Source organism: Nannospalax galili, unplaced genomic scaffold (genome assembly GCF_000622305.1).
Source record: "Nannospalax galili isolate Female #2095 unplaced genomic scaffold, S.galili_v1.0 scaffold653, whole genome shotgun sequence".
Lineage (NCBI taxonomy): Eukaryota > Metazoa > Chordata > Mammalia > Rodentia > Spalacidae > Nannospalax > Nannospalax galili.
Genome location: NW_008334077.1, coordinates 1,598,890 through 1,612,073, shown reverse-complemented (window position 1 = coordinate 1,612,073; position 13,184 = coordinate 1,598,890). Strand labels below are relative to the sequence as shown.

Genomic DNA, 13,184 nt, shown 5'->3' with positions numbered 1-13,184 from the left:
ATCCTTTACCAGTGGGCCTGCAGCGCCCTGACGAGGTCCTATCCTTGCCTGAAATTATTAAAAAGAGAGAAAAGGGGAGAGATAGCTTACCCTCCGGGTCCCTGTTCGGGCGCCACCTGCAACGGACCAGCCCAGACCGGGGCAGTTTAGTCCGATGGGAACAGGGTCGTCGAGAGGGTGGACAAGGAGTCGGCGAATGACAAACAGACACAAAGGAGCTTAATGAAAGTCTGAGTGTATTTTTGCAGCTGCAAGATTTGAAATATATACAGCAAAGATTGTAAAAGTTCATCATCAGCGTGACTATTCTGTAATTAGTTACCTTCTAAGATTTTCAGTAAAGTAAAACAATTTTTCTAACCTTCATATATAGCCAAAACACATTTCTCTATCTTATCAACCTGGTACTAGTCAGCAAACTCCTGCTTTATGATACTATGGTTTTTACTACCAGTTTTTATTACGTACTTAGAACTCTACTTAGTTTTGTGTTTTTTAGGTCAAAACGACCTTAAACCACCAAGTACTTTCAATATCAACTGTGCATGATATTTTATTTTTAACTATTTGATAACATTCCTTGCTTATTTGTAGTGGGCCACCGGGCTTCCAAGTCATTCTTTAACCCCTTAGATCCTAAAAAATCATTTCATGTTAGGGACTTATGAAGCCATCTTTCCCAGCTATTTTTCCAATCCTTAACTACAGTATGTAGTTGCCTTTTAATGCTCTCTTGTTGATCTTTTATCAAAAGACACCAAGGTGGTCTTAATCTTGCCAATTTATCCATGAATTGTAATGAATACCAAGAAACCCTTCTTCTATCTATATTTACTCATCTATGTCTCTCTTCTAGAAATCTGTTATTCCCTGGACTTTCCAGCAAGCTTTCATTAATAGTGATGCATCTGGAGGCAAAGTTGTCTTTGGTGATTGAGTTCCTAAGAACTCTTCCTGCATACTAGGATAATTAAAAGATTTCAATAAAGGCAGTGACAGCAGTGTCAAGGACACCAGGTGCTTTCTGGGCCCCTGAAAGTCCATGATACAGTGACAGTCAGAAAGATAATAGCAAGTAAAAGCATGCCAAGTACACTGCATGTTTTTAGCACAGCCAATTCCAAGAGGCAACCTTCCTTGAAGTTCCAGCCTCAACCCACGGAGGATCTCACGCGGGCTTCATTGGAGATGGCGTGACAGGTGGCCACGCGGGCTGGGGGCGGGGTCAGTGAGGACGCATTTGAAAGGGCTCCGGCTGGCGCGGGAAGCGGCGGGCTAGCAGAGTGCGCTGATCTCCGCGCTGGAGGCCTCCTTCTCCAGCAGGTGCTCCCCGGGGGCCCAGGGCGGGACGTGCCAGGGACAGCTGGGCAGAGGGAAAGGGCGGACAGGCCTGACACCTTCGCGGCCCGGAGCGGGGACGCGGGGTGCGGCCCCCACGCGGTGCAGAACGGCGCAGCACGTGGCGCGCATGGCTCGGGGCTCGGGGCAGGGGATCGTTCTGTGGAGCCCCGGCTGGTGCAGGGACCTGAGCGGCCTGTCTTCCTGAGCCCGAAAGCGACTGTGGCCAAACTGACCTCCGTAGGGGATCGGCGAGTGCAGGCCTAATCCTGATCGGATCTATCCTGTAAGGACTGGAGAGGGCCCGGGCCTCCCTTTGCACACCGAGGAGGAGGATGGGGATGGGAGAATCCGAATGGAGGCGAGGGAGCTGCCCCTTTACCTAGTAAACATCGTGTCCTCGACCTCCCTTTCCTGGGCGCGTCCTGCGTCCTCGGTTACTCGCCCAGAGTAATGAGTGACAGGACAAGGACCGAACACACCCAGGCTTTCTTCCCAGGGGAGAGCCTCTGGTGAAGGCTGGTTCCGCCCCCTGCTCCTCACCCCACCCAGGGCCGCTGACCCGCCCCTCCTCTTGGTACCCCCTAGTCTGTTCGTTTTCTCCTGCCGGTGTGATCTCTGCACAGTGTATGTGTGTGTGGTGGAGTGACCGCGAGGTACCTTAAACCTGAAATTATTGTAGGGCTAAGGACTCCATCTTCAACTTGTTTTTGTTTTTTAGTTGGAACGGAGGTCCCCACCTCCCAGTCTGCAGAGCTAGCTGGGAAACAGTTTTTACTTCTCCTTCCCCGCCTGAGCAGCAATCTAGACTAATCTGTGCATTGACTTTGCATGCTGGCTCCTCCACTCACTTGCTCTACAGCTTTTGCAGAGGTTCAAGCTGTATGAACCTCATTTGGCTCTATCTGTTCCATAGAGACTGCCTAGTCCTAGTTGCTGGGTAGCTGGGAGGGAAAGAGGGGCCAACTGCTCATAGCAACTGGAGATTTGATGTAGCTAGCACAAGATAGATCTAGAAGTTAAGGTTCATGAGAGGTATGGGGGCGTTCATGAGAGGTGTCGGGGCCCTGGGACAGGGAGGAGCTGTTTGGTGGTTGCCTTCAGGGCTGCATCTCTGCAGGTCAAGGCATGGCCGAAGAGGCCCTGAGGTGCTATCAGATCCCTGGCAGAGATGAGAACAAAACACCGAGGCCAGGGAACTGGAATGTTAGCATGTGGGCAGGATCCAAGGGCTGACCATGGCCTTGACTGGTGCCCAGGACTCGGGTAGGGATTGCTGAGAGGGATTGGTGTGTGTGTGTGTGTGTGTGTGTGTGTGTGTGTGTGTGTGTGCACATGCATGCTTGTTTAGAAATGCTAGCCTAGGCCAGTTTTCTGGAGGAAGGGGCGTTACCCCTCTCCATCTGGCTGTCTGGAGGTTACTCTTGTTCTTAACTATGTATGGGAGTGGTGGAGGCTGTGTACAGTGTGCCCCTTCCCTGAGTCCTCAGGTTTTCCTCATCCCCAGCAAAGCCACCTACCTAGTCCTTCTAGGCAGACACCAATATTGTTGTTTACCACTCTGCCCCTAGTGCTTAAACCGGTGCCTGGCTGGCATGCAGAGATCCTTGGCAGATATTCCTTGAAAGGATCAAAGGAGCCCTCCCTCTCCATTTGGAGGTGTGTAGGTTTGCCTACCCCCACCCCCACCCCCAAGCCAGAGGTGTGCTGGGGACTGAGCATGACCTTTGGACAGGCTGGGGTTTGCTCACCACAGGGTAGAAAAGCCATTGAGGGTCTCTTGGTGACTATCTGGGGCGGGGGTGGGGGGCGGCAGCTTGGAGCTCTGGCTGCACCTGAGGCTGACCTGGCTGCACCGGCTCCCCTGCTGAGCAGCCTGCTTATCTCTCAGCTGTCTTACCTTTCAGCTACAGGGTGGCCCTCCTTTATCTCTCCCTGCTCCCTTGTGCACTTGTGCTTCTGCAGCAGCTTGGCTTCTGAGACTGCTGAATGAGACCTGTGAGGCCCAAGGGATTCCCTCCCGATAAACCCTTTGCCACCTTTTTCACTCTGGACCTTCACCCAGGACACGGCAGACAAGGCCCACTGCCTGAGTCTGAGCCAGGACTCCCTTCTAGGGAGTTCCCAGGTCCCTTTGGCTCCCACCCTTCTGCCAGCTGCAAGACTACCAATCCGGTGAGCAAGGAGAGCTGGCAGCCAGCCCCAGGCAAGGACCAGAATCCCTGGTCCCAGAGCTGGGTCCACATGGTGTGCCTGTGTGTGCTGTTCCTGCTTCCCTGTAACAGGGAAAACTGTTTAGTCTGTTGGTGCTGGGGTGCATCCCCTCCACAAGTGGAACACAAAGAGGGACACTGAGGGGTTGTCTAGAACTTTGGGACCATTCAGTTTGGGCCTGCGTACCCCTCTTCCGATTCAAGGCCACTGTCAGAAAGGGGAAGAGGATAGTGGCCTGGGACTGAGTCAGAGAGGAACTGAAAAGGAGGGAATGGGGTGACCCTGGAATAGGCTGGGTGGGGGCGTCAAAGACAGGGACATGTCAGGCTGTGGCTAGGGCTCTGTCCCCACCTCCATTATGAAACATATTCTTGGAAAACTGGTTGGGAACTAGGAAGCCCTTGGGCAGTGACTGGAAAGAACGGACTTAGAAACTACCTGCAGAGCCTGGTAAGTCCTGGTTACTTGGGGAGAGAACAGGCTCTCAGAAGCACACCCCCCACAGCCTAGATTCTGGGAACATCCAGGAGAGTTAAGAGAGCTCGGACCTTACAGCAGGCACTGAAAGGTCTGCAGTCCTACAGATCTCTTTTCTGCTCTGTTTTTTTCCTCCTCCTCTCTGCTCTGTCTCTTCACTTTGCCTCCTGGCTTCCAATCTCCTTCCACTGTCATTGGCTGTCCCTGACCCCTTTCATCTCTTCCCTGTGTTTAACTGTCTTTCCCTGCCTCTCAATCACACTACCTCCTCCTTCTCTCCTCCCCACCCTTGGATTTCCAAGCTTATAAACTGCTTCGGCTGCTAGATAAAAATAGCAGTGGCAGCAGCCAGGCCGGGAGCCAGGTGCAGCCCAAGCCAGGCAGAAGAGCGACAGGACTGGCTTGGTGGGCCCAAGGGCCAGGTGGGGTCGGGTTGAGTAGTCCTGAATGAAGGGCAAGGCCTAGAAAGTCGTAGGGAACCCTTCCTTTGCCTGTTCTGTGTCCCTGCTTTTAAGAGTCTGAGGAGGGAGGGCCCAGGGTAGTGTGGAAGCAGGGCCAGATAGGGCCTCAATCTTCCTCTGTCCCCAGCAAGCGCCAGAGGGAGGGAGCCGTCAACCAGGCACAACCAGGAACACCGAACACCGGAACACCCGGAACCATGACGACTAGTCATCAGCCTCAGGACAGGTACTAGGGGAGGGAGAGGGAGGGGAGCTGATCCTAGCTGAATCTGGAGAGTGGGTCTCTAGGGTTTTGTGTGTATATGTGGGGGGGAACTGGGGCAGTGTTTGGAACTTAAGGTTGCTACTACTAATGCTCCTGACCAGGTAGCTCTGAATCAGGTCTTCAGTGGTGGTGGGGGGCCAGGGACCATGCAAGCCTTAGCTGGGTGCTGGCTGGGGTGTCTGCAGGGATTGGCAGGCTGAGTGGGCAACATTTGCCCACTTATAGGTCAGTGTTTCTTTCCACTGTTGTTTTCTGGCTAGTCAACAGCTTCCTTCTCCTCCCCCTACACTGTGGGGAGACACTTTGCAGCTTCCCTCATTAACAGAGCACATCTGGCAGGACTGTCCTGTCCCTTGAGGTTGCCCTGGAGCCTCTGCCTCACATAACCTCAGCCCACCCTGCTCTCTGGCCTGACCTTCCTGTCCTCTCTTGCCTCTGGAGCCTGTAAACTTACTCAAGCTAGTTAAGGTGGGGAATGTGTGTTTTGGTGGCAAAGGCTCTTGAGTCAAGTTCTCCAAAGAGTTTGGAGCCTGAGAAAATTGATGAGTCCATGAACCACTCCTTACATATACAGGCTCTGTCGTCTCCTACCTTAGGTCCCTGAACCCTTCCCAATTCCCCTACCCACCCACTTTCCCTCCTGCCCAAATGCTACGGAATTAGTCCCCTGCTCATTGGAGGGTCCTGAGCACCTTACCTTAGCTTGATCTCTCAGAGGTTTCCTGGGACTGTTTTCTGAGGGGAGAAAATAAAGTGTAGGTACTGGTTTCCTGCCTTCTTTCCCTTCCTAAGCTGCCTGGTGCCCCAGCCCCTCATCCTTGTCAGCCTCTTGAAGTTCTCTTCCTACTGTCCCTACTTTATTGCCCTGCTGCCTGGCTCATCAGTTTGTCTTCTGTCCCTCTGTCCTGTGCAGCCTTGCTTTAGAGCTTTGCCCTCTATCTGGGCATCTGGACTAAGGCTTGAGTATCTTGACCTCAAAGGGAGTACATAAGGGCTTTGAGGACTTCAGCGATTGTGGCTCAGACCTGCCCATTTGGGTTACTAGCCAAGCTGTCCCCTTTGAGGCCTGCAGAGGTCCAAGACCTGCCTCACTACATTGGGCCTCCTCCCCACCATCTCTGTGAAGCCATGAAGGTGCTGGCTGTGGAGAGGGTATTACCCAGATGTCTGACAACTATAGGGTTGCTATGCTTGCAAGCAAGGACTCCCCAGGGATTGTGACCTGGCCAAAGCCGGGTGGCTCTTATTTACGCTCAGACCTTGATGACTTCCAGAGGCCCTACTCCTCCTGGCCTGCCCTAGGTAGTTTGACCTACAAAGCTGGTTTTGTCTAGTCAGGGGTGAAAGAAAGAAATAAACATAGTTCCCTCCTTCCCAGCCTCCCCAGGCACTCTGACCATGTGTCCCACTGGATCTAGAATGGGCTCGGAGTTTCTTGACCTCAGACTCCTCTTCAGGGAACCACACAGTTCCTGCCCAGACAGTATAATCACTTCCAGCCTGCCTGGTGGGGGTGGAAGAGGCTTGTGTTTGCTTTCTCTCTTGCCCGCCCACCCTTCAGTAGGAGTTCCAAAACCATCTCCGGATGTGTGGGTCACAATTTCCCAGCCGGCTGATTTCCCTAAGTTCTAGGACTGAGAGCACAGGTCCTGTTGGCCATGGTATTTGGACCTGTGTCGCTAGGGTTCTTCCTTTGACCCATCTTGTGCTTTGTTCCATATCCTAGGACCCACACATCCCCCAACACTTCTTAGAAGGACAGGTAGTCACAGACACAAACACACCTGGGACAGCTGGAGAGACAGAACGGGAGGGAGGGTGGTCATTTTTTCCTTCTCCTATCCAGGTATAAGGCGGTATGGCTTATCTTCTTTGTGCTGGGCCTAGGGACGCTGCTCCCCTGGAATTTTTTCATGACTGCCACTCAGGTGAGGCTGGGAAGGGCTGGGCTCCAGAAGACATGTCCGCTGAAGGTGGAGGGCTTGGTTCTATGTACAGAGAGGGACAGAGATTCCAACATTCCCCTCTGCAAACCCCACAGTATTTCACAAACCGCCTGGACCTGTCCCAGAATACATCCTTGGTCACTGCCGAACAGAGCAAAGACACCAAGACCTTGGCTGCCCCTACAGTCTCCTTGCCAGAGCAGAGTTCTCTCAGTGCCATCTTCAACAACGTCATGACTCTGTGTGCCATGCTGCCTCTACTGTTGTTCACCTGTCTCAACTCATTCCTGCATCAGAGGTGAACCCCCAAGCCTTGATAGGTACCCCGAGCCTGCACCCTGGCCTGCCTGCCTTCCATGCATTTTCCAATCTCCCACCTCTCCTGCAGGATTCCTCAATCTGTGCGGATCCTGGGTAGCCTGGTGGTCATCCTGCTGGTGTTCCTGACCACTGCCATCCTGGTGAAGGTGCAGATGGATGCTCTGCCCTTCTTCATCATCACTATGATCAAGATCATGCTCATTAATTGTAGGCTGGGGCTGGGAAGGGACGGACTCTATGGGGAGCTTGGGGCCTAGTTTGGGAATGGGGCTGAGAGAAAGCAGTTTGGGTAAAGATGTCCCTGTGATTCCTGAGAACTCCCCAACTTCTAGCCTCCCACCCCTGCTGATGTGATGATGTCTACCCTGTTTCCCCAGCATTTGGTGCCATTTTGCAAGGCAGCCTTTTTGGTCTGGCTGGCCTCCTGCCTGCCAACTACACAGCCCCCATCATGAGTGGCCAGGGCCTGGCTGGCTTCTTTGCCTCTGTGGCCATGATCTGTGCCATTGCCAGTGAGTCCTACTGCCCCTCCCACTTTTTGCCCAGGATGGTGGGTGGGGAGTGACTAGGGACCTGTCTCATCATGAGCACTGTCCACCTCAGGTGGTTCAGAGCTGTCAGAAAGTGCCTTTGGCTATTTCATCACAGCCTGTGCAGTTGTCATCTTGGCTATCGTGTCTTACCTGGCTCTGCCCCGACTGGTGAGCAAATGGAAGCTGGGGAACGGGGAAGGGTCCAGGGTTTCAGAATAAGGGTGTCTTGAGGTTGAAGCCTGGGGTAAGCTGGGGTTCTGGAGATGCCTCTGACTCTATCGTCTCTGTCTTATCTTGCTGGTTAGGACTTCTATCGCTACTACCTGCAGCTGAAGCTGGAAGGGCCTGCAGAGCAGGAGACCAAGTTGGATCTCATCAGTAAAGGTCTCAGTTCCTGAAGGAAGCTGGGTGGGGTGGCATCAACAAAGGGGATAAGCCATGGGTAGAGTGTAGTACTTGGCAACCACGAGTCAGCAGAGTGACCATGGGTGGAGTGAGGGAGACAATAGGAATCAGACCTGGGAAAGATAACATAGAGATCTTGGGGCTTAGATCAGGGAGTAGTACTTAACAAAGCCCTGGGATCCCCAGCACTTCATAAAATGGTATGGTGGTACATACATATAATCCTATCATTTGGGAACTAGAGGCAGGAGGATCATAAGGTCAAGGTCATACTCAGCTACACAGCAAGTCGGAGGCTAGACTGGGCTATATAAATCTTGTCTCAAAAAGAAAGAAAGGGGCTGGAGTAATGGCTCAGCAGTAAAGATCATTGGCTACTCTTGCAGAGGACCTGAATTTGGTTCCCAGCACCCACATGGCCCCTAACAACTATCTGTAACAAGTTCCAGGGGATCTGATGCCCTCTTCTGATCTCCTTGGGCATTGCATTCAAAGGTGTACTTACATTTAGGCAAAACACTCATACACATAAATTTTTTTTTTAAAGGAACAAAAAGAGGTCTTGGATGACCCTGAATGCCTCAGGCATTTGGACTGAAGGCACTCAGTAACAGTTTGTGAAGAGTAGAGAATAACCTGAGCCTCCCGAGGGAAGGGTAGGTTCCAGGAGTTGGAGTCCTGCCTATTTAGATCTATGGGGGATTAGGATATGACTGTGGCCCAGCCAGTTTAGGGAAGTATATACCTCTAACTCCACCTGTTGCTCTGTCTTCCTTACAAATTAAAGATCTTTCTACAACCTTTCACCCACCAGGAGAAGAGCCAAGAGCAGGGAGAGAGGAACCTGGGGTACCAGCCCCCAATTCTGTGCCCACCAGCAGAAGCCACTCTGTAAAAGCCATCCTCAAGAGTGTATGTAGGGTTGGGGGTCCTTCCCTCTCTTTCTCACCCTTTTCTTCCTGTTACTCTGTCTACCCTGCCATCACCTCCCTTTCTGATACAAGACTGGGCCCTCTCCTGGCTTCCCTCCTGTACGTACTCTGAGAGAGAGAGAGAGAAAGAGAGAGAGAGAGAGAGAGAGAGAGTGAGTGTGTGTGTGTGTGTGTGTGTGTGTGTGTGTGTGTGTTGGGAGTTTCTCCATCTTTTATGCACAATCACCATGAACAACCAGGGACCTGGTGAATCTCTCTCCCCTTTGTAGATCTCAGTCCTGGCACTCTCCATCTGCTTCAACTTCATGGTCACCATTGGGTTATTCCCCGCTGTGACTGCTGAGGTCGAATCCAGCATTGCCGGCACCAGTGCCTGGAGTAAGTGGCCATGGCTTCCCAGGATGGGTTCAGCAGACTCTAGAGCAGTACTGGGAGCAGGGTGTGGATAGCCTGAGTTACCTTGTACCCAGCTGGACCCCTGTGGGCCTATTTGCCCTTCCCTGGGCTAGAAACATCTCTTCTGTTGTACAGTGACAAGGCTGAGGCCTGGTGAGGGTCACGTGCTATATGTTTCTTCTCTCCTCTTTCAGAAAACTACTTTGTTCCTGTGTCTTGTTTCTTGACTTTCAATGTTTTTGATTGGCTGGGCAGGAGCCTCACAGCTGTTTGCATGTGGGTAAGTAGAGGATGGACTCCCACAGGGAGTCCCTAGAGAAGGAACCCAAGAAACTACAGTGGTGGGGCTTCGGGTGGGCTTGGTGGAAGAGTGTAGTATTTAGCTAGCATGTGTGAGGCTCTGGGTTCTCCCTGTAGGTCTGCAAAAAAAAAAAGGAGGAAAGAAAGAGGAAAAGCATGGTCCTAAGGGGGCCATCTTCCTTCAAAACTAGACATAATTTATGAGTAACTACATGTATACAGGTATTTTTAGTTGTTTGTCTAAGACGGATCTCACTGTGAGGCCCACCTGCTTTTGCCTCCCAAGTGCTAGAATCTAAGGCATGCTCCACCACTCTCAGTTTAAAATTTATTTTAAAATTGTGTGTGTGGGTGCAAATTTAAAATTATGTGAGTGAAGGGCTCACAGGTTGTCTGTCGGATCCCCTGGAACTTGCAGTTACAGATAGATGTGAGCCTACTGATGTAGATGCTGGGAACTGAAATCAGGTTCTCTGTAAGAGCAATACTTAACTCATAGTCCCTGAGCCATCTCTCCAACTCATGTGTACAATTCTTAAGTATATAAGTTGGTATATGGAAATGCATGCACACACATCTACTCAGATCAGGGGGCTGGGGAAGTGGCTCAGTTGGTAGAGTGCTTGCCTAGGAAACTTCATGAAACCCTGAGTTCAGTCTCCAGACCTCATAAGGCAGGCATGGTGGTGCAGGCCTGTAATCCCAACATTTGGGAAGCAGAAGAAGGAGAATCATTCTTGGCTATACAGTGAACTTGAGGCCAGCCTGGGAACTTGTCTCAAAAAAGAAACAAGAGGGCTGGAGAAATGGCTCAGCAGTTAAGAACACTGGTTGTTCTTGCAGAAAACCAGGTTCGAATCCCAGCACCCACACGGCAGCCAACAGCTGTCCGTTAACTCCAGTCCTAGGGGATCCAACAGCCTCTTCTGACCTCCGGGGGCACTGCACAACACGGGTGCACTTACCTACATGCAGGCAATACATGCACACACATAAAATAAAAATAATAAATAAAAAAAGAAAGAAAGAAAAAGAAACGAGCACCAGACGCGGTGGCATAATCCCAGCACTCAGGAGGCAGAGGCAGGCAGATCTCTATGAGCTCAAGGCCAGTCTGGTCTACATAGCGAGTCCCAGGCCAGCTGGGGCTACAGGGAGACCCTGTCTCAAAAAGACAAAAAGAAAAGAAAATCCAGTATCCCACAGTCACCATTGTGCTCCTCATAGCACCCCTGAGGGTAACCAGGCCTCTGGACTGAGGTCATGCCTATTCCTCGTAGCCTGATAAGGACAGCCGCTGGCTGCCAAGCCTGATAGTGGCCCGGCTAGTGTTTATTCCCCTGTTCCTGCTGTGCAACGTGAAGCCTCGTAACTACCTGCCCGTGGTCTTCAAGCATGACTCCTGGTTCATCATCTTCATGGCTGCCTTTGCCTTTTCCAATGGCTACCTCGCCAGCCTCTGCATGTGCTTCGGGCCCAAGTGAGTGAGTGGGACCTGCTGGGAATCCTGTGGCATTAGGCAGGGTTTAATTTCGAGCTCCAGAGGGGTCACTCAGTAGAGGAAGAGATAGCAATCAGAAACTTCTTCATCCTGAACGTGGGAGATGCTGGTGGGGGCCCAATGCCTAAATAGTGCAGTTTGAGGGAGTGGAGGTGAAGGTTGCCCATGTGTGCTTACACTGAGTTGTGGGGAGGTGGTCAGGGCAGGATGGAGGCTGGGCCCAGGATACATTCTCCCAAGAAGTGGGCTGGGTTTGGGAACATAGAGGGTTGGCTGGGGCTGGGCTGGGCTGGTCTGTCCTAAAGTCACCCTGCCTCTTCCTTTAGGAAAGTCAAGCCAGCTGAGGCGGAGACAGCAGGAATCGTTATGGCCTTCTTTCTCTGTCTGGGCCTGGCACTGGGGGCCGTCTTCTCCTTCTTACTACGGGCAGTTGTGTGACCAATCATGTAGAGACAGAAGGACTGCACTGCCCGCCTACCTCCTGCTTGGTTCCGTACCCCACGGATGAGCAGGGCGTCCGGAGGTTTGCTCTTCTAGCCAACGTCTGCTTTCTTCTGGCCTATGCTGGACCCGGATGTCCAGGCCTCGGGGAACAAGCCTCTACAGATGGACTTGTGGGCTTGGGGTCAGAATGACAAGGGGGCAGTCTCTGATAGTTCTGAGTGATCCCTGCTTAAGCTGAGCATGAGAGGCTCCAGTCTCCAGGGCTTTTTTTGAAATCTCATTGAGCCATGTAACCAGGGCATATAACCCTAATCCCTTAAGCCCTTAAGACCTCCTACTTTGCCCTCCATTCAAGATTGTGTGTGTGTGTGTGTGAGAGAGAGAGAGAGAGAGAGAGAGAGAGAGAGAGAGAGAGAGGATGTAACTACCTGTCATCCTGCCTAGCCAGGGGCCAGGATTGACTGATGTATTACATGATCTGAAGTTTTCTCTCCTTCTGTGCTGCCTCCTCCCTGTTCCCCATGTCCCCACCCATTGCCATTTTACTGCCTTTTTTCATACTGACAGAAACCAGGTGCCTTCAGAGGCTCTCTGATTAAATAAACTTTTTTGTTGTTTTTTTCCTTCTCTGAGGCTCCCTGTGTCTCCCCAAGGCTTAACTCCTTGCAGAGGATGAACGGTTTGCAGCCTGGGTCTTGGAGGGATAAAAGGTTGGGCCTGAATGTAAGAGGAGGGTGGAGCCCTTTGGCCTTAGAGGGGCTGTACTGCCCCCTGCTGGAGCCTTGAAGAAAAGATAGGTCTGAAGCCAAGATACCCAGACTGTGTCCCAGACCTAGAAAGGCCAAATTTTCTTTTGTAGCTCAGGCTGACTTAAACGTAATAGGCAGTTGAGGATAACCTTGAACTTCTGATCCTCCTGCTTTCACTTCCCAAGTGCTGAGATAACAGGCATGCATCTCCATGTCCTAGAGTTAGGGATGGAATGCAGGGTTTTGTGCATGCTAGTCAAGCACTCTACCAACTGAGCTCTATCCTTGGTCCCTCATTATTTCGTAGGACTAGACGTGGAGGCAGCTCCCCTCCCTGCCCCCATATACTCCTCAGCCCCTGGAATGAACTTTGCCAAACTGTCCCTCTCCACCCCCAGCTCCTGGCCAAATTCCCACATCCCTGGGCAGGAAAAGACTGAGGCCTGAGGGTTCTCCCTTACCTGGCACCAGGCCCTGACAACCAAAGCCTAGTCTGCCAGACTTCCTCAAGAACAAGGGGCCTATGTGTCCTTATGTTGGACTTTCTTCAGCCATGCTCTGGCCTAAGGAAGAGTAGTTTGGGAGAGGGTCTCAGTGGAGGTGATGTGAGCACAGAGACCCCAGCCCATAATTGGCTTCCTGAGTTAGGGATTAGAGCAGACCTGTCCACAGACTCCTCAGCCCCTTGGGCATGTGTCCTCGGGCTTTTCCCTGAAAGGCAGGAGCTGTTGTCTCCCAGCTGGGGCTGTTTGCTCCCTAGTCTCCTAACCAGAGTTAGCCCTGCTGTTGGGATTTCCTTTTTTACAGAAATTTCATTTAAGCAAAGGCTTCAGACCTCCATAGGTGCTGTTCCTTGTTTGCCAAGTCTTGATGTCAGGTGGGGGCTTCAGTGTATGGTTGTA

General features: G+C 51.9%; 1 protein-coding gene across 11 annotated transcripts in view; it reads left to right on the top strand.

The window, feature by feature from the left end:
• Slc29a1 (solute carrier family 29 member 1 (Augustine blood group)) overlaps window positions 1–11,792 on the top strand; it is a 21,601-nt gene extending 9,809 nt beyond the window's left edge. For 3 of the 11 annotated variants that reach the window (XM_008829044.3, XM_029561592.1, XM_029561594.1), the window contains exons 2-13: window positions 4,618–4,716; window positions 6,602–6,683; window positions 6,797–6,999; window positions 7,090–7,229; window positions 7,400–7,534; window positions 7,626–7,723; window positions 7,861–7,939; window positions 8,775–8,872; window positions 9,162–9,270; window positions 9,483–9,568; window positions 10,869–11,068; window positions 11,416–11,792. In XM_008829044.3, the coding sequence (XP_008827266.1) occupies window positions 4,688–4,716; window positions 6,602–6,683; window positions 6,797–6,999; window positions 7,090–7,229; window positions 7,400–7,534; window positions 7,626–7,723; window positions 7,861–7,939; window positions 8,775–8,872; window positions 9,162–9,270; window positions 9,483–9,568; window positions 10,869–11,068; window positions 11,416–11,527 (1,371 nt within the window). In that variant the 5' untranslated portion in view covers window positions 4,618–4,687 and the 3' untranslated portion in view covers window positions 11,528–11,792. Of the gene's footprint in view, window positions 1–2,909; window positions 2,998–3,852; window positions 4,003–4,101; window positions 4,121–4,264; window positions 4,452–4,617; window positions 4,717–6,601; window positions 6,684–6,796; window positions 7,000–7,089; window positions 7,230–7,399; window positions 7,535–7,625; window positions 7,724–7,860; window positions 7,940–8,774; window positions 8,873–9,161; window positions 9,271–9,482; window positions 9,569–10,868; window positions 11,069–11,415 lie in introns of those variants that run through there. The other 8 variants (XM_029561593.1, XM_017797138.2, XM_029561595.1 and 5 more) reach the window with 8 other exon arrangements.
• The last annotated feature ends 1,392 nt before the right edge of the window (window positions 11,793–13,184 follow it).